Source organism: Macrotis lagotis, chromosome 1 (genome assembly GCF_037893015.1).
Source record: "Macrotis lagotis isolate mMagLag1 chromosome 1, bilby.v1.9.chrom.fasta, whole genome shotgun sequence".
Classification (NCBI taxonomy): domain Eukaryota; kingdom Metazoa; phylum Chordata; class Mammalia; order Peramelemorphia; family Peramelidae; genus Macrotis; species Macrotis lagotis.
The window spans coordinates 273,541,199-273,562,927 of NC_133658.1; the positions used below are offsets into that span (position 1 = coordinate 273,541,199).

Below are 21,729 nucleotides of genomic sequence, written 5' to 3' on the forward strand. Positions count from 1 at the left end.
AATGGTCTCCAATCTTCTTTTTTTTTGCTCCACATTTGGTTCATACAAATCTTCCCTTGCTTCTCTGAATTCCTTGTATTTGTCATTTCTTTCTCCACAATAATCTCAACATTATATTCATAACAATACTATTGTAAAAGTTTATGGGTTTTTTCAATCATTTCTTAATCAGTGGGAACCTGATTTCATAATTTAAAGACAGCTGGTAACCTTGGAGAGAGCAATTTCAGTGGAATGATGACTTGAAAAAGACAGATTGTGAAGGGCTGAGAAGTGAGTGGGTTGTGAAGAAGTGAAGGCAACAGGGATAGATGCTTCTTTCTATGAGTTTGTCAGTAAAAAGAAGGGGTGATCTATGATGATATTGAGGGAATGACTTTATGATTATTACTGCCAGCCTGGCATTATTGTTAGCTGGGGTTCTTCTCAGGCGTAGCACTTTCCCTTATGCTTCAAGGTAAAGGGCTTCATCCTTTGCACCTGGTGCGTGGTCTTTGCCAATCAGTTTCCATTTTTATATTCACTTTTTCTGCTCCTTGCAAAACTCAAGGGCCAATGTTCCTTGATTCTCTCCTTGGCAGGTACACGTGGCAGTCAGTCGCACCAAGGTGAAGCTCTATGTTGATTGTCGGAAGGTGACAGAGAGGCTGATCAATGAGGCAGGGAGCCCATCAACTGCAGGATTTGTTATGCTGGGGAAACTAACCAAGATCAGAGGCCCTAGGAGTGGCTCAGCAACTGTAAGCTCAGGGGCATTCCCTTTCTAGTTGGGGTTTGATCAGTGGCTGACTCCATGGCTTTGCCTAAAACTTTATGTTTTTGCCTAAAAGCTCATCCAGGTTAAGTGTAGGTTGACCATCTGTCCCGTGTTGTACAGATCACACTGTCATTTTTGCTATATTTCCAGTTTCAACTCCAGGCCCTGCAGATTGTTTGCAGTGATACCTGGGCAGAAGAGGACAGATGCTGTGAGATCCCTGCATTGGTAAGATGATAACATGCCTTCATTAACTGCTCCATTCATTGACACATTCATTTATTCATCTCTCCAATTGTTTAGTCATTTAACATAATATAATATGTAAACAATAAATAAGCCAAGATACCTTTCCCCAAGAAGTCTTTATAGTCAACTACAAAAAAAAGTCAAATGCAAAAATAACAAAATTTGGTAAAGACCATAAGAAAGGTACAAATAAAATGTTATAGGAACTCACAGATAAAAGAGGTCATATCCAGTTGAGTGGAATGGTAGGAATCAAGAGAAGGCTTTAAAAAGGAAGTTGCATTTGAGCTAAAGAAGGAATAAGATTGTGTTTGAGAATAATAGATCTTGAGAATACATATTTACATATTCACTTACAATCTCCTACATTTGTCAGGATGATTGCTCCAATACAAGCAGGCACCCAACTAGCACTAATGGAACAAGGTGCTGGCCTTGAAAGAGTTCTTTTGCATCCCTCAATTTACCTGCTTGCATATATGATGGCTTTAAAATGTAAGTTTCTAGGCAAATATGTTTAAATGGACAAATATATTTCCTTTTTTTTTCTTTTCAGAGAGATGCAGAAACCTGCCCTGCCCTGATTTCTGCCTGCACTTGCTCTTCAGATCAGCCTGGGCCTCCAGGGCCTCCAGGGCCTCCTGTAAGCTCACCTTTTTCTTCCTTATTAATAATCTTTGTCCTTCATTTTAAAAGAAGACCATGGCATCAGGGAAGTGATGCCATGACAAGCACAGAAACTGGATTTGAGTGAGGGGGTGCTATGCTAAGTCACAAGCCTCATTTTCTGCTCTAGAGCCATCTGGATCCAGTGGCCAGATATGAATCAGGATGACTAGAGGTGGCCCTGGATATGAGGCAATCAGGGTTAAGTGACTTGCCCAAGGTCACACAGATAGTAAGTGGCAAGTGTCTGAGTCTGGATTCAAACTCCCATCCTCCTGAATCAAAGGTCAATGCTCTACTATGCCATCTAGCTGACTTCTTTATTATCCAACCATCTGAGTGACTAAAAGGATAATTATGGGGGAAACCATACTCTTTGCCAAGCAATGAGAACATTTAGAAAGGATTCCCTTTAACCCTATAAGCATCTGGCTGCTTTTCCAGAACATGACCCTGATCCCAGAGATAGGTTTGACCATCTAGTAGTTATTAGACCCTCTCCCCTATCTCTCTGCTCTCTCAGGTCATATGGGCTTGTGATCACTGAGGATTTCAAATCAAGGGCAAAAGAGTGATTCTATCCTTCCTATAAAGCTTAGAAATATGAGTCTGTTCTGTCATGGTAAAAACTTGCAAAATTAGTTCAATGAGATTTGAAATTTCCAAACCCTTGTCCAATGACCCACCAGAGGAAAGAGCACAGAATTGGGAGTCAGAAACCTAGATTCTGGCATAGAATCTGCCAATGACAGAAAATGTCATTTTAGTCTACTGGGTCTCAGTATACTCAACTGTTACATGAAGAAGTTGAACACCATCACCTCTGAGGACCCATCCCAGTTCTAATAGTCTTCAATTCTATGATATGGGACAGTCAAATAACTGCTGATACAACAAAGAATCCTGGACACTTCATCATGCTGAGATTTAACCAGGAAGAATTTTTATTGTGGAGCTACTTTGACCCCTTATCAGGTATAAAATCACATTTATTCCAAAGTTTCAATATTTCAGCCTTTAAAATGGACCCAGGTCAGGTTTTAATACAAGACCCATCTATTTGCCAGACTGAAATACCTACCTTGTGACCAAACAGCTCAATCTCTGAAAGCATGTTCTGCTACATAATGGCTTTGTAGTGACCCCATTAGCAATATCTACCACATGCTAAGACGCTTGCCTGCCCTGACTTCTTTGAGAATATTATTCTCCAGATTCACTTCTATCTGTAGATTTTTTAAAGTTTTGATTTATTTTTTATTCATTTTTTGATTAATTTTTTAAATTAATAACTTTTGTTTTCTTTCTCTCACATCTCCCTTTCCAAATTGAAAAAAGAAAAGAAAAACAACCCCCCCTGTAACACATACACATAATCAAGCAAAACAAATTCCCACACTGGTCACAGCGGAAAAACGTGTATTATCTGATTGTCTTTGCACAGATCAAGGCCTTGGAATTGGGCATTTAGTGGGCTTGGAGTAAGGGAAGTGGAAGATTATTTTTAGTAGTATAATATTTATTACCTAGAAGCCTGGGGCGGGGGGGGGGGGACTGGGCAGCGTTGCCAAGGCACTGTTTTCCCTAAGCTTCCTTCATATAAAGGTTCATATTAGGGGAAATTAAAACCCTTCCTTAGTTTTTCCTTCTCTCTCTATTCCAGCAGATTCTGGGATTCCCTCTCTAGGCCTGGCTCTGTGGATAATTGGAATGCAGATAAGGGGTAGGGATGGAGATTAGGTCTGGGAATTCATTGTTATTGAGAATTCACTATAAGGATTACCTTACTTATAAGGTAAGGAAATTTCCATCACCTATACAGTTTATTGACTTAGAGAGCCACCTAAAGTACAGAGATAAGTGACTTGACTAAGGTCTCAAAGTCAGTACTTGAATCTGGGTCATCCTCACTTTAAAGCCATCTCTATCCTTAATCATCTCTCAGGGACATAGAAAATGAAAGAAAAATTCTAGATTTGTGGGTAAATTAACAATGACAGCCAACTATACTTCTCTAGATTCAATCCCACTTAACCTGTCTAGTGAAAAGTCACCAGAGATTTTTTGTTAACCTCAAGGGAAAAAAAGGAAAGGCTGCTAGGAGAGAAAGAAAATGAAGGAGCTAGGTAGAAGTGACTCTAGTGGGAGCGGCTGGATGGCTAGGTGGTGTAGTGGATAGAGCACTGGCCCTAGAGTCAGGAATACCTGAGTTCAAATGTGACCTCAGACACTTGATAATTACCTAGCTGTGTGGCCTTGGGCAAGCCACTTAACCCTGTCTGCCTTGCAAAAGCCTAAAAAAAAAAATGACTCTAGTGATCAGGGCAACTCCTTGGCTAGAATTGACCTCATGTCTAATGAGGAGAGTGCCCCTCAATTCAAATCCTAGGACCAACCTCTGTTTTGTAATAACCCACAGAATAAAATCTTAAGGATTTCTGTAGTACTTGGACAAGGGTGAGCTTCCATTCTTAGATTGGATTCTCCTGGCCAGAGCTCAGATTAATGGACTATATATCCCATCTTGCCTTGCCTGGGAGATTGTTGGGAGATGGTTCTGATGAAATTGATCTCATCTGAAATCCAATACCACTCTGACCTAGAACCCTCTAGAATCTAGGTTCCTTTTAGGCATTGTTCTTTAACTGAAATACATGTTTCCAAGAATCATGATACAGAAATAATTTATGAAGCCTGACATACCTATAAAATGCATAGAATGGCAGATCTTCCCTTGGAGATCAACAACTCCAACCACCTGCCTTTTACAGAGAATAAAAACAGGACTTGTAAGAGGACTTGTCCAAGGTTGCACAAGCGAGGCTTTGACAGGACTACAACTAGAACGCAGCTCTTTTGAATTCAGGCCAGGACTCTTTCTCCTTCCCTTTGCTTCCTCTTGTCTTGGAATATTTAACTCCAATTAATGGACTGACTGGGCCAAACATGATAAATATATATTACTATCCCTTCCGTACTCTCCCATTCCAGAAATGAGAAGCCTTTGCTTGCCTTGCCCTGGCCTGCCCCACTCCCTCCAGACTTCTAGTTGGGGTCTGTTGGGACTTGGGTGGTTTTTATCAGAAGGGGTGATTTATGCTGGAGGGGTTGATTATACAGAAAAGAAAGAGGATGAGATATGATTTATCTTGGTCCCCAAGGAAGAATGGGTAACACACATGGGTTCTATATTTGCTGGCAAAGTTGATTTTTGTACTTCTCCAGGGCACCCCAGGGAGGAGAGGCATCCAAGGGGAACAAGGGACTCCAGGACCTAGAGTAAGTAAGTCATTAAATTCTGGCTGCTGGGATCCCCAGAACCTTCTTGTAGAGCTTCTACCTAGTGCCAGACCATCAGGGAAGCAGCAGTCAGCAGAATGTGCTGCTGCAGGGGCTGGGATGGGGGTGGGGAAGCCTCTCTTGGGAGAAGGAGGGAGGGGAGGGGAAGGAGACACAGTTCCATTGCACTAATTAACTTTGACGATAACATTACTCCCAACACCCAGGGATGCAAGACAGCCGAGCTTAAGGGATAAGGAATTAAAGAAAGATCAATCTGTCTGTTGGGGAAATGCTGTGCTCCTCACCTCATGATCATGCCCTCCCCTCTAGTGAATTCTCAAGTCTGTAGAAAACCAATCCAAACTTCAAAGCTTCCATGAATACTAATTTTCATGGCTAGGGCAGACACAGTGCCAGAGTAAATTCCTCCATCCTCAAACCCCCTCCTAATGGTGAATGGGGTGATTCCCCCACCCACTCTGATATACCAGAAAGGAAAATAGCTCACGTATGGGAGGACAAGGAGTTTAGAAATAGCAGCTTCAGGAAGGAAGAAGGCAAGGAGAGGAGGAAAAAAGGGCTACTGAGATACTGGGGTTAGTTGCTGGCAATAATGCCCTGATTCCATGTTATTCTCCTGATAGGAGGTCTATTGAATTTTATCAGATTGCCAAAAAAATATGAAGAATCCCTTGCTCTAAGGTTTCCTTTTATGGTCATTGTGACAGAAACCATCTCTGTCTGTAAAGACAGGGAAGGGGAGAGGGCATGACAAGGAGTGATTGATTTTCCCCAGGGCTCTGCATCCCTCAGGGAACAGCTCCCATCCCATAAGATACCTTGTAACTCATTGTTCAATGAGAAAAGAGGTAAAATTCCAATCCTGAATCTTTTATTATGGATGTCAGGAATTTGCCTTCTCTGTTCTTAGTTTCTTCATTTGTGATATGAGACTTTTAAATAATATTCCAGTGTGAAATCTTTGTTCCCTCTAATATGACCATGATCCCTAAGATGGCTTTCCATTATAATCCTAAGACCTCTTCAGGAATTGTCCCTGCCTACACAAACATCCCTGGGGTGGGACAATATTTCTTATCCATTAAGTTTTCCTAGGTCAACCAAAGCTTGAGAACTTTTGTAAATTGAAGCCAACACCCATTTAGCATCTACTAAGTGTCCAGTGAGTTTACTGTGAAAAATGGGTAAGTTCCTCATGCTCTGGTCTCTTGCCAGGCCCTGCTCCTCCCTCTAGAAAATAAGCTCTTGCTGCAAAATGCCAATTCTCCTTCCCCCGCCCCCCCGGTTGTACTCTTCAGAACCAATTCCATTTCCTGTCAATTCCTTGTTGAGAGTGAAGTAGAAAAATGACAGTGAGGGTTAAGGAGCCCTAGCAGCTTCAGCTGGCTCCCTGGAGCTCAGTAGACTATGGCTGCCTAGGCTTATAGGTTTAAATGATCATAGATGTAGAGCTGGAAAGGAGTTTATAGACTATATTCTAACCTCCTAGTTTTAGAGATGAGAATGCTGAAACATAGAGAAGTTCAGTGACTCACTCAAGGTCACATAGGTGGCAAGTGGCAGTCAAAGCTTTTTCTGCCTTTTGTCCTTACTTGTAAAACAATGGAACCCTAAGTCATCTAGGACCCCCAGAGCCTAATCTTTTTGTTTAAAATTATGAAAAAGAAAATAAGCATTTATTAATTACTTATTAATTTATTAAGCATGTCAGACACTGGGCTAAAGACTGATCTTCACAACCACCAAATGAGGGAGGGACTATTATTACCCCCATTTAACAGTTGGGAAAGCTGAGGCTGACAGAATCAGTGACTGGTATGGAGTCACACAGCTGGTAAGTGTGGAAAGAATTTAAATTCAGTTCTTCCTGAGTTTAGACCCAGCACTCTATTCATTGCATCATTTAGTTGTGTCTAGTGAGGGGTATAAATAATGGTGATGAGGATGAGAGGGTGATGATGAGGAGAAGGAGGAAAAAGATTTACATAGCACTCCCCATGTGTTGGAGCTTTATAATTATTATCTCATTTTATCCTTACAACATGGTAGGTGCTGGATTATCTTGCAAAATGGGTACAATTATTATCACTCCCATGTAATCTCTGTCCCAAAGTTCATAGCAAAACAATAAAAGATGAAGGAACCCTCCCATTGGAAATGAGACAACTCAGCTCAACCAAGAGTGTCCTTGATCTCACTCAAGGGGAAATTCCCCAAAGAGTAGTGAGATGAGAATAAGGACATGATGAAGACTGTCAGTTGCTCTCATGTCTCCCCAGAGTCTTTTTCTTTGGCAAACTGAAGTGGGGTTGGCCTCTTCCACCTTCTTTACTGAAGCTGGAAGCAAGGAGCACCTGGAGGATGAGTCCCCAAGAGGGACCACCTAAAGAAGAGATATTTTCTTCTCTTAAAAACTCTGTCCTGGACGGCTGTGGTGCAGTGGATAGAGCACCAGCCCTGGAGTCAGGAGTACCTGAGTTCAAATCCGGCTTCAGACACTTAATAATTACCTAGCTGTGTGGCCTTGGGCAAGCCACTTAACCCCATTGCCTTGCAAAAACCTAAAAAACCAACCAAACAAACAAAAAAAACCAAACCTCTGTTCTTCCTCTCATGTAGGGCTCTTTATCTTCATTAATAAGGAAAGAGACAGATAGAAATGAACTTTAAGACAGGGTTTACATCCATTTTCAGATGAGAAAACTGAAGCAAACAGGGTGACTTGCTCTGGGTCACACCGCTAGTGCAAATATCTGAGGTTATATCTGAACTTAGGAATTCTTGACTCCAGGTCTGGCACTCTATCCATTGCATCACTTAACTAGGAAAGTTTCTAGTAAAGTTTCACTTTGGATTGCGGTAGAATATAAAGTCAGACTATTATGGACATATTAGTTTTGAAGCACTTAACTAAAGAGTTTGACTTTGTTTGGATCACAGGGTGGAGGCATTTGAGACTCAATGGCAGAATCAATGAAAAAAAGGTGTGGTATCATTTTTTATCTCCTTTCTGTCCTTAGGGAGATCCAGGTCCACCTGGACAGACTGGACCAAAGGGCCCTGGAGGCCAGCAAGGATCACCAGGGACTCGGGGTCTCACTGTTCAGGGACCTGTGGTAGGTAATCCTTCTTTTTCCCTTCCTCTTCAACTCTTTTACAAAACTACCTATGTGGTCTCTTCCTTTTTCCCAACCTATTGACATTTTTTTAAATGTATACAAAATGAATGTTACAGCAATTGTAGTAAGGAGACCAATTTTTTCCCCCTCATATACAGGGTCCACCAGGGATCAAAGGTGAGAAAGGTGACATTGGACATCCAGGTTTACAGGTACTATATGCAGAATGGATGCTTAGTCTGGGCACTAGACTAGGGAAAATGGGAACCTTTCTTATTCCTATTAAATAATTGCTCAGAAAGTTAAAACTTTCAGAGCATTTGACCCTTAAAGAGTCCAGAGGCCCTGACCTTTCTTCCTCTGTACTCACATTCTGAGTGTTATCTCCTACAGGGCCACCCTGGCCACCAAGGACCACCTGGGAGACACGGCCTCCAAGGTCCAAAGGTAAAAATGCTTTTGACACAGAATGATTCCCAAATGGTCCCCCAAGACCAGAAACATAAGTGTCAACGAATGTATTATGTAAGTGCATGTGTATCTGAATGGGTGAATATGTGTGTGTGTGTGTGTGTGTGTGTGTGTGTGTGTGTGTGTGTGTGTACAAGGACCTTGACCTGGCTCTTTTTCACAGTTTATCTACTCAATCAGGCCATCCTTAAACTCTGATTTTTATTTCTAGGGAATGAGGGGATTTGAAGGTACAGCTGGCTTTCCAGGACCTCCTGGCCCGAGGGTAAGAAAAATCCTCTCCTCTCCTCTCCTCTCCTCTCCTCTCCTCTCCTCTCCTCTCCTCTCCTCTCCTCTCCTCTCCTCTCCTCTCCTCTCCTCTCCTCTCCTCTCCTCTCCTCTCCTCTCCTCTCCTCTCCTCTCCTCTCTCCTCCTCCTCCTCCTCCTCCCCCTCCCCCTCCCCCTCCTTTTCCCCTGCTGCTCTTCTTCCTATCTTCCCTTTTCCTTTTTCCATCTCCTCCTCACCATTCTCCTGACCTTCCTGTTTTCCCCTACTTCCTTTTCCCTCACATCTTTATTTCTCTTCTCTTCCTTTTCCTATTCTCTCCATCCCTTCTTCCCCCTTTCCATTGCCCTTCCCTTCCTCTGTCTGTTCCCCTTCTCTCTCTCTCTTTCTTTCCCCTTTCCCTCTCACTTCTTCCTCTGAATCTTTCCATATCCCTTCCCTCGTTGTATGTATAATGTAATTGAGATGGGAAGCAGAGTGTGGTGGTGAGCAAGCAGAGGAAAAAAAATAAAGATTGAGACCCAACTCCCCAGGGTACTTGAACCAAATACTTTCCATGCTCCTGTCATAAAGATCACAGCACTGGGGGAAGGTGGAGATAAAACCCTGCTCAGTGAATTTGCAGTCTGTCACTCCTCATTTTGGAGAACTTTGGTGGACAGACTATTGGTTTTTGCATATGCCCTTTCCCCTTTCTTCTTCCCCCTTCCCCTCCTCCTGCCCCAAGCACCACACCTTCCATATTTTTTTCCCCTCTATTGGATTTCTCTGGCTCCTTGCCTCCGGGATGCTGGAGGCAGAACGTAGGGAACTTTGAAACAAGAACAGAAGAATAGAACATTGGAACATAACAAAATCTCGCTTCTTCCCACTGAATCCCTTATCCCCATAGCTCCTCCAGGCCAGGATCTAGCCTTTTTTAGGAGGAAAGGGGGATGTGGCAGAGGATTTCAGGAAAAGAAAGGTAACTTGATGACATCTTCACTTTTAATTTCCTTTAGCAATCTAAGTAATTTGGGACCTTTAAAAATCTAATCAGAATTTTTGTTGCTGTTCATTATTAGGCAATTTACTAGCATTGAAGTAATTGTAGATATTTCACCAGTCCAAGGGGCCATGAGGGAAAGGGAAGAGATGAAGGGGAGGGATGGGAGAAAGAACAGAGGAAGATAGGAAGAGGAGGGAACAATCTTCATATAAGGCCCTAAGAATCAACCCAACCAGGCTTTTTTGATGCCTGCCATGCACCAGTTTTGAGCTTGGCTATACTGTGGGTGAGTGGAGCTAATAAGGATCTTGGCCTTATGGAGCTCATAAACTCTCTCATTTAGAGGACACTAAGGAAGAGAAGACCCAGGCAAACCCTGCTTTCAGGTCTCTCAGTATGCCTGCAAATGCAAGATTCTTCAACATGGAATAGGCTCACAGTTGCACCACTGTGGAACCACTCTCATTTCACAGATAAAGAAACTGAGGTCAAGTGAGGTCAAGTGATATATCCAAGACCATACAGGGAGTAAGAATAAACATCAGAGGTAGGATTTGAACTCAGGACTTTAATTACCTAGAGCCAATACCCTTTCTATTACACTATGCTGTTTCTCTAATTAGCAAAAAACTCACTTCATTGCTTTAATAGACTTTACAACAATATGAGTATTTCCTTTGCTGGAGAAAAAGGAAGCCCCCTTCATGCTTTTTTTGGACATTTAGGAGCCACTGGATAGAGTGCTAGCTCTGGAGTCCTGAGTTCGATTGTGACTTCAGATACTTACTAACTATGTGACCCTGAGCAACTCACTTATCCCTGTTTGTCTCAATTTCTTCATCTTGAAATGTCAAAGAATATGTTCTACCAGTATCTCTGCCAAGAAAACCCCAAGTGGGATCCTAGAAAATCAGAAATGACTGAAAAACAATTGAACAACAATGCTTTTTCATTTTGCATAATTCTTGTCCATCCATGGTCCCATGAATTCCATGTGGATAGTCAGCTTAATGATCTGGAGTTTTTCCTCTTATCCTTTTACTATCTGAGGGGTAAATTGGTAGTTCAGAGCTAGCCATTCTTGTCTTTTAAAGTTTGCAATACACTTTATGTATGGTAATTCATTTGATTTTCACAACAACACTGGGAGGTAAGTGCCATTATTATCCCCATTTTACAACTGAGTGATTTGCCAAAGATCAGAGAGCTAATGAGTGTCTGAGACAAGATATGAACGCAGGTCTTTCTGACTCTGGTCCAGTGCTTTGTCTATTATAGAACTCAACTTCCCTTAAGAGTTGAGCTGCTCATCTGCCATCTTCTATTCCCACTACACAATCTCTCCACATTCTTTTTTCCCAAGCATATATATCTTGATTTAGTGATACTGTGACATAAAGAATGAGTTCTCCAGATGAATAAACTTTCATGCAGGAGGCCACAATTGAGATAGGTCTTGAATAATGGGTCAATTTGAAGAGGAGAGGAAAGCATCACAGGTTGGAAAAGCAGTTTAAGAAAGGGCATGGTACTGGTTTCCCATGTTAGAACCTGCAGGGATCAGAAGAGAGCATCCACCTACCATACCTCCCTGTCCAAATTACAGATAAGGAAACTGAAGTTTATATCCCAGTGACAGTAAACCTGGATGGAACAAAAGGTTCGTGTAAGAGAGCAGTACATAGACAGGGTAGGGTGAGATGATAGAGAGCCTTGAATATCAAGCTACAAAACCCAGACTTCATGCTGTAGACTGTAGGGAATTCTTATATTTGTAAGCTAGGAAGGGGAACCCCATACAAGACTGAAGCTCTAGAAAGTTGCCTTAGACAGTAATAATCCCCCTAAGGGCACAGTAGTTTAGAGTGTTAGACTTGAAGTCAACTTGACTGATTCCTGTGTTTGCTGGAAGTGTGGGGTGAGAGGTTGTGATGTCTGTTGCTATTTGCAGGGCTTTCAGGGAATAGCTGGCACCAGAGGCATCAATGGGGAGAAAGGCCCTCCTGGAGATGTTGGACCCACGGTGAGTATACATCTGATGAACCACCAGGCTTCTGAGGCAGGAAGCTGGGGTTTGAGAGAGTAGAATGATGTTGATGTTGCTGAAATTTCATAGATTTGTCTCCTTTTGTGAATTGCAGAAAAAAGATATGTAAAGCCATTTTTGGAAAAACAATCCTAATTTTATGATCCTAGGCTATTACTCTTTAAAAGAATTTTTTTGATAATGAAAAACATCAGCACCCCATCCCCAATGTAGCTGTTAACAAAAGCTTGAAATTGTATATACTAAATTTATTTAAAGAGGAACAGATCTGGATAGATTGAGCTTGGTTCTTGGGTTTAGAGGGAAATGATATGTCAGCAATGATATGTTCTGTATCTCATGGTCAGACACAGGACTCAGAGAAATGGGATCTTTGGCTTTGTCTCTTAGACTGGAATTATAGCTCCTAGTATCCTATAGCAGTCTCCAGTTACCCAGGCTGTGCTGGCACCAGAGACCCCTAGCTTGTGGAGTAAATGCCCAGCAGGGAGGGGAGATTTTGTCTGGAATCAATAGCTTTTCCAATACTGGCAAAGTGCTCTTCTTCCCAAGGAGCCTGGCTTCTCTCTGAATGTCCCAGATGAGGCAGAGGGTAGTTTGCACAGATATGAACTCTTGGGTCAAGGGTTTACAAGAACCACTGTCTTGTGCCCATGGGAAAACTCTGACATTGAAGACCCAATGAAAAAAACAGCAAATGTCAGAATATCAGCTGGCCCCTAAGACCTCTAAAACTTTGATTTATAACTGAGGGAGGAGGCCAAATAATCTGAGGAGGTTGTGCTATCCTCACTGTTCTTTCTGAAAGTTAGCAATGTCAATAAATACTCCTGACCACCCTTCATAACCAGTCCATTCACTCAATAAATGTATTTTAAATGTTTTGTGTATAGGTCTTTGGGAGATGTAAGACAGGCATGAATGTTTGTAAATTATATTTGAAGTTGTTTGTATTTCCGACCTGTACAATGAAGAAGCCTTGAGTCCCTAAGTTGATTCCCAATGACTTGAAGTAGGTCTGCCTTTTATTTGTCCTAAGTCGTTTTCTTTCAAATTCAAAAAAGGCTCCTCATTTAAAAAATTTCCCCCCAATCTCGCTTCCTGTCCCCCACTCCCACAGAAGCCAGTCTGATAACCTTTACATTGTTTCCATGCTATACATTAATTTAAATTGAATTGTTGAGAAAGAAATCATATCCTTCAGGAAAAAAAATAAAATATAAGAGATAGCAAAATTGCATAATAAGATAACAGGGATTTTTTTAAATTAAAGGTAATAGTCTTTGGTCTTTGTTTGAACTCCACAATTCTTTTTCTGAATACAGATGGTATTCTCTATCACAGATACCACCAAATTGTCCCAGATTGTTGCCCTGATGTAATGAGCAAGTCCATTAAGATTGATCATCAACCCCATGTTGTTGTTAGGGTGTACAATGTTCTGGTTCTGCTCATCTCACTCAGCATCAGTTCATGCAAATCCCTCCAGGCTTCTCTGTATTCACATCCCTCCTGGTTTCTAATAGAACAATAGTGTTTTATAACATACATATACCACAATTTGTTCAGCCATTCCCCAATTGATGGACAGTCACTCAATTTCCAATTCTTTGCCACCACAAACAGAATTGCTATGAATATTTTTGTATAAGTGATATTTTTACCCTTTTTTCCATGATCTCTTCAGGGTAGACCCAGTAGAGGTATTGCTGGATCAAAGGGTATGCACATTTTTATTGTCCTTTGAGGCCCCTTCATTTTGCTCTATGGAATTGAAGGCACAGGGCTATGATCACCCTTCCATATCTTCACTCAGCCTCTCTCTTTCCACCCTGAATAAGGTCTTATCTTTCAAGATTCTCTTTACCTGTCACACCCCCCAAAGAAAATTCAACTATCTTCTACCAAAAATTTTCTAAAATCTTCATTTAGACCAGAAGAGTGGCTTATTCAGACTATAAGGCAGGGACAATTTCCAGAAAGAGTGTACTGTATTGCAGAACTCTAAACCTCTCTCTGTATATCTGTGCTCAAATATAAAACCACCCAGCTGTCCCCTTACTTGAAAGCTATAAACCTGTGGTCATATCCTCATATATATCTATAAAGCCCATATCCAAACATAAGGCACATTCTGAGTATCTCTCTGTTTGTATACTCACAAGAGCAAACACAGGATGGTTATGAGCAAAGCTCATATTCTCCAAGCCTTTTACTTTGTGCTTCCTTACATTCTCATTCTCATTCTATCTGTTTCTGTCTGTCTGTCTGTTTCTCCCCATTCCCACCCAAGGAATCATTAGATTGAACTTCAGACAGAAAAAGGACTGGATTAAAGATGCCAGGATAAGGGGTCCTTGGTAGGGGACTTTCACATCTTCCAAAGAGTGGAAGTTGGGGTGCATCTAGAATGTCTCAGGGCTAACCAGGCCATGGGGTCATAGCTGGAGTTACCTTGATTGAGATTGAGACCCCCAGACACTCTCAGTTGAGTTTTCCTTTTTTTTCTTTCAGATTCCTGAGAATTTTGATAATGATATATATCTTTCTTTCCTTCTTCCTAATTAGGGACTTCCTGGACCCAAAGGAGAGCGAGGAGAGAAGGTGAGGTCTATCACTCTCTTGTTCCATTTCTGGAACAGCAATCCTGCACAAGTTTTGCCTTTTCTTGTAATCCAGATGCTGAGTTATGTAATGTCAGTTATTATTATTATCATTAGTAGTAGTAGTAATCATAACAACAATAATAAAGCACTGTTTAATTTACAGAGCAGTTCAAAAACACGTTACAATTTGCAAAGCACTTTACATACATCATCTTGTTCATATCTACCAGACAGAAGGTACCAGAGGCCTATGAGACAGGCAGTGATAGTATCCTTTTGCCCATTTTATGAATGAAGAAACTAAAGTCTAGAAGGGACTAGTGATTTGATAAGAGTCATATGATAATAAGAATAAAAACTAGCCTTTTGACTTCATGTCCAGTGTTCCTAGACTTTTCTGTCACTCACCTTAGATATTCATGTGTAATGTACAGCTTGCAATAATAGAGAGGTAGTTACTATCTGGCTGTTTCTGCTATTCCTAACACAGCTTGTAGCACTGCCCATTTTAAATTTTTGTGGCTCACTAATTTAGCCTAACTTTCAAATTCTCTGCAGATTAAATTCTTATCACATTGTTGTGCTGAACAAAAATAATGATGTTTGCTTCTTAGGGAGAACCTCAGTCCCTTGCCACCATTTACCAGTTGGTCAGCCAGGCTTGTGAGCAGTTGATTCAGAGTGAGTAGTAATAACAAAACAACTACAAATCACATACATATCCTGCTTTAAGTTTTGCAAAGCTCTTAGGTAATATTATTTGATTCTTACATCCACCCTATGAAGAAGATGTTATCCACATTTTATAGTTTGGGAAACTGAGATAGAAACACCTTATGATTTGCCCAGGGATCACATATCAAGTAATTTGATCTTCTTCTCAAAGTCCCAAATGTTTTGGGGCTGGCTGGGTCAGGGCTACTTCCTTGGTGAAATCACATTCTTTGAACAAGTGGGGCCTAAAGCTTTCTCCTACCCAAGGTTGGAGGATGACCAAAGAATGAAATGAAACCCTATGATACTCCTCTTTTTCCTGATCTGTGTCCTTAATCTCCTTGCCTCATAGCATTCTACCCCATAATCACCCAAGCCAAAGAGTCATACTTTTATCCAATTCTCAACACATTTTGCCTTTAGGTATCACCTCTCTACAAATGAATAAAAAGATTCTCCTATCTAATGAGAAAACAAAAGGGATTCAGAGAAAATTGTTCCCTCTCTCTCTCTCTCTCTCTCTCTCTCTCTCTCTCTCTCTCTCTCTATATATATATATATATATATATATATATATATATATATATATATATATAATATATGGAAACTGAGACTCAGAAGAATTTGAATGATTTGCTTATAGTGGTAGAATTGGAACCCAGAGATCCTCATTCCCATCCCTCCTATCTCATTCCTAGATATCCGTATTCTATAACCTTATTCCCCAACAGCTTTGTCTGGGATCCCTGTCTATAGGCTCTCTTTATTCCAGTCTTCTCTTAAAAATGAAGGTGACCAAGTGCCTTTCTCTTCTCCTTCCCTAGCCCATGTGTTAAAATTTGATCCTTTCCTTCAAGAGAACACCAGGCCCCCAGTGCCTGTCTGGGAGGAGGAGGTGAAATCAGGAGAGCCAGGCTTACCTGATTTTTCTAGTCTTCTTGGCCAGAAAAGAGACAAAGGAGAAGATGGATTTTCCAGAGAACCTGGGAGAGAAGGCCACCCAGGTATTTTGGCTTGTATATTTTTTATGGAAGAGGTCAGAGAGTTTATGGGTTATACATCTGCTCAGAGGATTAAGGAGTTGATTTGGGTAGAAATTATAGAAGTTAAATCTGCTTATGAGTAGAAAAACTTCCTTATCAGTTAGAATGGACCATGAATTGTAATGGGTCATCTCTGTAGATAGTGGATTATACTTTACTAGAGGTCTTTGAGCAAAGATTGGAGATTACTAATTATGCCAGTTCGATTATGTTATCCTGGGCATCCCTTCAATTCTGGCATTCTGTGAGTTAGTGACACACTGCACATCAGGATCTTCAGGATTTAATTCCTGCCCCCAGTGTGCTTCTATCAGGGTTGATATCAGAATTGGAATGGGACATGGTAGGGTTTCTTTCCCTGGGAGCATGCAAAAGGAAATAAAAAATCATGACATATTAGGGTAGAAAGGGACCTTAGAGACCAACAAACCTAGCTGAAGAAATTGAAGCCCAGAGAAGGAACTTGTTTACCCCAGGCCGCACAACTAAATGGTAGCAGAGATTAAGCATCTTTTAATACCAGTTTGGTGCACTCACTCTACAATTTCATGCCATAGTACCTTTTATTCAGTCCTGATTGAAGAATTAGAGGGGGGAGAATGGGGAATTGATGAGGAAAAACAAATTATTGGCAAATCTGAACTTGCCTGCCACTAATCCCCTCAGTAAATCTTCACCAATCCTCCAACTAGTACCATTGACAAACAGGGCTTCCCCTGCCTTGGAATAATGCAGAAATTGTCACATCTGGCTGCTGCCTCTTCATTCAGATTGCTATACAGTCCCTTAGAGAGCCAAGTTCCTTTCTGACTCTGGGCCAGACCTTGGAGGCAGCTGCATTTCTAGGAGGAGGGAGGAAAGAGGGAGCCCCACCAAGGAGGTTTGGTGGAAATGACCTTGGCAGGTGTCCGTCCTCCTGATTGGCTGGTGGCCACGGCAGCCAGCTTTCAATGCAGACGGAGGGTCGGAGATCAGATGCCGAGATGGATAGAGATGCCGATTCCAAGAGACACAAGCAATGAGATTAGGGCTGGAAAATTTGGAGGGGGTGGGGAAAGGGAAAACAAAGAAGATGAGAAAAAAAGGTATAAAGCTAGCCAAGGACAGACTTTGAATCTGAATCTCTTTCTATATGACAATTTTCAGGGAAAGCTGTTATTTTTTTCTCTCCCTCTGTCTTATGCAGGAGTCCAGTTCTGTAGTTTAATTGGCAGGATTCAGCTTAGACATCACAGGGCAACTAAGATCTGTCATCTTCCCTGGGGAAAAACACTGTTAAAGCATCCCTGCCTTTTGCTACTTGCATTATCACTGATGGCCTCTCTCCTGCCCCCACCTCCACTTCTTCCAGCTGTTCTCACCTGTTCTTGAAGAAAACACCTGGAGGGGGGAGGCATTAGGTCTCTGCCTATACGAAGGTGGGAGAAAGCAGCAACCCCCTCAGTCTTGGTGCTTGACAGGAGTCTGGGGGTGGGGAGAGAAGGCCTGGCATCAGATAGAAATCAATGCAGTGAAGAGTATTTGATCAAGAGCTGAGATGACTATAGACCCCAGGGGATTTTCATCCCTGTCACTAGCTTGTACCATTAAGAAGCGACAGGAGGCTAGGCTAGCTAGTTCAGGATAAGGTGCCCCTCACTTTAAGCAAACTCAGTGGCTCATATTCTGAAATAAAACAGCTCAGCAAGAAAATAATCATTAGATTTATAAAATTATTCACTCCAGAATTCCCTTGGTATATATAAAATAGGATTTAATTACGCAAATTAGATTTCCACAGCTTTTAAATAGCGAATTGGCAAATCTATGAGTTCAGGGTGACATGTATTTTGATACCTGAATCTCTCCCCAAGATTCCCATGAACCTCCATATCTATGCTTTTCAAGACCTTCCTGTGAATTGGAGTCCAGTTATATGACAGGGCTAAGGGCCATAGATAGTATTTTTAGTCAAGGGGTCCAAAATCCAGTTTTCTCAAACTTTATCTGATAGGAGTGATTCTTAGCACTGGGGTCTGTTCCTTTCTCTCTGTTGAGATACAAGGGGAGCATAAGCTACAGAGATTTCTGAGCACCCACCCCTTGCCAACCAGTAGTTTTAATTAAAGTCAGTTTTAATGTAGATAGGGACCCTGGGGCACCTTGATGCTCTCTGGTCTCAATCGTAACCCACTATCCAACTTCTTATCACACTAGTTAGACCATAAGTTTCCTAATATCATAGTCTGTGACTTCTTTTATTAAAAGGTCTCAGAAAAAAGTGACTATGTCTCCTCACCTCCACTTAAGTCCAAAACACTCTCAATAACAAGGCTCTCTTCATCCTCAAAGTTCATTGAGGATATGAGCCATGACTCCCCCATCAGAACCTGAAATCCTTAGAGACTGTATGTGTGTGTGTGTGTGTGTGTGTGTGTGTGTGTGTGTGTGTGTGTGTTAGGGGGGAGGAGGAGAGACAGGTGGGTAGAAAATCCCAGCCTAGGTATCTCCATGCATTCAGAACAAAATTCCCATTTGTTTCCAATTGATTCTTTCCTAAAAGTTGGACTGGGAGTCAAATGGCAGAAGAACAGTGCAGATCTATCAGTACAAGGACCTCTTGGACTCCATGGAATCACAGGTGAAAATGCTTCTTCCCTGGGACAATTATTATGGTAGATTCCTTCAAAAGACAAGAGGAATGAACAGCTCTGACTGGCTCACTTATACTGCAATTGCCAGGTCTTCTGTTCTCTCTCTCTCCTAATCCAGAAGTTGTCTGTCTCACCAACCTTGACTTCATCCTTTAAGCTAGGTTTTTGATCTCATCCTCCTACAAAAATCTTTCCTAAGTTGATCTGGAAAAGGTTTTAAATTATTCTTCCTTAGTTCAGATATACATATAAATGCAAGAGGATTCAATCTGGTAGGCCTAATTATTTCTGCAATCAATTCATCAATATGGGACTATAAACTGCCTCTTCCCTTGTTTCTGTTATTTTTTTTCTCTTGAGTGCCAGATATCTCCTGGACACTTAGCAAATAAAAGGGCTTAGTCTATTGATGAATGAAGAAACCAATGGATTTCTGAACTTTCTGATACTACCTTATTCTAGATCAATCAGGAGAAAATTTACTGGAAAAAATGGGATCTCAGGGTTCTTCAGGACCAGGTGAATTCTCGAGGTTTTCAGGAGTTGTGGGTCAAGCTGGAAAGTCTGGCTCCTCAGGTGACTGTGAACCCTCAGGATGTCTCCCAGAGAGGACAAGAGGTGAGTTTAATCATCTGCTTAGAGGAGTGGAGACTGAACAGTTTAACTTCTGACTTTTATCTCAGAGAATCCTAAATTCAGCCTTTTATCCAACATCCCCATCTGTATAAGCTTTCAGCTTGGTGGTCCCAGGAGAATCCCTGGCTGGGGAATTGAGCTGAACTGTCAGGCCTTCTAGCCTTTGGGCACCTGCAATCCACCTAACTTCCCTTCTACTAACAAAGACTATTGAGAAAGTAGATATCTGACTTTCAAGGAAGAAAGCTCTTGGGAGAGATTAAAGGGAGTCCTTGTAATTTTGAAGAGTGATCAAACTTGAAGAAAAGGAATAGTGGAAAAAAGTGTGATGGAGACACTTAAACTTTTTTTTTTAACTTTATAGCTGTGTGACCTCAAACAAGTTATTTTACCCCTCTAGGCTTTGGTTTTCTCTTCTGAAAAAGAGAGATAAAATTTATACTGCTTACCTCTTAGGACTACTGTAAAGAAAATATTTTGTATACTGGAAGGAATGAAGTGACAGGTTCCTTGGATTCAAATCCTGGCTCTGTCACTATCTAAGTGAGTTTAGTCAGGTTATTAAATCTTTCTTGGTGTTATCTGAAAATTAGGGGGTTGGACTGGATTACTTCTAAGGTCCTTTCCAGTTCTACATGCATGATTCCTTTAGAAATTTAAGCTATTATGATTGTCATTATCATTATTGCTATCTACTTTCTGCTATAAATTTCTCAGTTCTATTCTCTTCACTTATAATAAAAACTGAAAGTCCCTTAATTCATTCATGGGAATATGAGCAGCTAGGTGGTGCTGTGGATAGAGTTCCAGACTTGGAGTCAGGAAGACTCATCTTCTTGAGTTCAAATCTGGCCTTAGACAGTATGAACTGTGTGACACTGGGCAAATCATTTATCCATGTTTGCCTCAGTTTCCTCATCTGTGAAATTAACAGGAAAAGGAAATGTCAAATCATTCCAGTCTTTATCATGGGAACTCCAAAAAAGATCTAAGTAGGATCAGGAAGAGTTGGGCATGAGTAAAAAAGAACAATAAAATTTAGTTCCTCTTTCCTTACTACTGCATACAATATTGCACTTGGTTCATATGTTGGTTACTTGTATTGACCTTTCCCTCTTCTTTTATATTCTTTTTTTTTAATAAAGGGTGGCTTATTAGAAAAAGATAGGGGAATGTAGTTAATATAAGAATAAAACATTAATGAAGATTTTCAGGAATTAGTAGGAAAAGATATTGTAGGGAGGTAGAATAATGCTCAGATCTACTGCTCAGAATTAATACATCTGCCAATAATAATCCTGCTTCTTCTTGTTTCCAGATGTTGACTTGATTCCCTGATTCTGGAAGAAGGCTAGACCCTGAGCAGGTTCTCAGTGACCCACAATTTGACTCCTACTTGACCTGCTTGATCCATCTACCTTTGTCCCTTCTCAGCTATGCAGGCTATGCCACACTGTACATTTTTCTCCACAGCTGTTTGATGAATGTAGATATGAATGGGGTATTTGATGGTTTGATGATAGTTGTTGTGGGGGAATCTGGAGAGGTTGGGAGAATAAGTCATGAGGAACCTGAAGATGAAGGGATGGATAGAAGGTTACACAGTCAACCAGAAAAAAAATTTTCCCTCTCCTAAGCCCTGAAACTTTAAGTAGGGTTCCTAGTACTAATTATTGAAAAGGAGAAGGAATTGGAGTGGAGAGAGCCTGCCCCAAGTTAACCTTCTATGACAGCCTTACAACTTACCTGGCAATTATATCCTACTTCTGTCTAATATAGGATCAGCATCCCTTGCTCTCAGAGACTGTCTGCTGAAGTCTGTCCTTAGCTTCTGTTGGCTCTGGGGCTGGGCCTCTGTTACTTAATTAAGTTTAGTTTCAGTTATTTTCTTTAAAAAGCTTCACTGCCTTGTATTACACATCTTATCACCAGTAACATGACTGGGCTCCATTGAAATGATTGAATGACCATAGAGAAAAGGAAGGAGTCAGGATACGGGGAGTGTGGGACACTTTACTGGGATGTTTGGGTAAGGTTAGCAGGTCAAGCACCTCAACATGTGTAATTGGTTTATTTGGATTCATTGTTATGTAGGAACTTAAGGAATATTCTATGTATGAAGAATTATATATTAAAAACTATATGGTTTCAAGTCAGCAAGAAAATACCTTTATATTTGACCCCTAACTGAACCACTATGTGACCTCTGATGGTTCCATCTCTTTTCCACAG

General features: G+C 41.1%; 1 protein-coding gene across 1 annotated transcript; it reads left to right on the top strand.

The window, feature by feature from the left end:
• The first annotated feature begins 496 nt into the window (after window positions 1-496).
• On the top strand, window positions 497-21,242 carry LOC141491174 (collagen alpha-1(XX) chain-like). Its single transcript, XM_074191882.1, has 15 exons — window positions 497-740; window positions 908-985; window positions 1,563-1,649; window positions 4,898-4,951; window positions 7,996-8,091; window positions 8,253-8,306; window positions 8,488-8,541; window positions 8,777-8,830; window positions 11,770-11,841; window positions 14,434-14,469; window positions 15,086-15,152; window positions 15,917-16,189; window positions 18,771-18,848; window positions 19,324-19,479; window positions 20,816-21,242. The coding sequence occupies exons 1-15, from the start codon at window positions 690-692 to the stop codon at window positions 20,833-20,835; spliced, it is 1,230 nt and encodes a 409-aa protein (XP_074047983.1). The 5' UTR covers window positions 497-689; the 3' UTR covers window positions 20,836-21,242.
• The last annotated feature ends 487 nt before the right edge of the window (window positions 21,243-21,729 follow it).

Coding starts and splice junctions, on each gene's coding strand:
- LOC141491174 (XM_074191882.1), top strand. CDS start 690: ATGCTGGGGAAACTAACCAAGATCAGAGGCCCTAGGAGTGGCTCAGCA. Junction 8,542..8,776: donor ACGGCCTCCAAGGTCCAAAG/GTAAAAATGCTT, acceptor TTTTATTTCTAG/GGAATGAGGGGATTTGAAGG. Junction 19,480..20,815: donor TCTCCCAGAGAGGACAAGAG/GTGAGTTTAATC, acceptor TCTTGTTTCCAG/ATGTTGACTTGATTCCCTGA.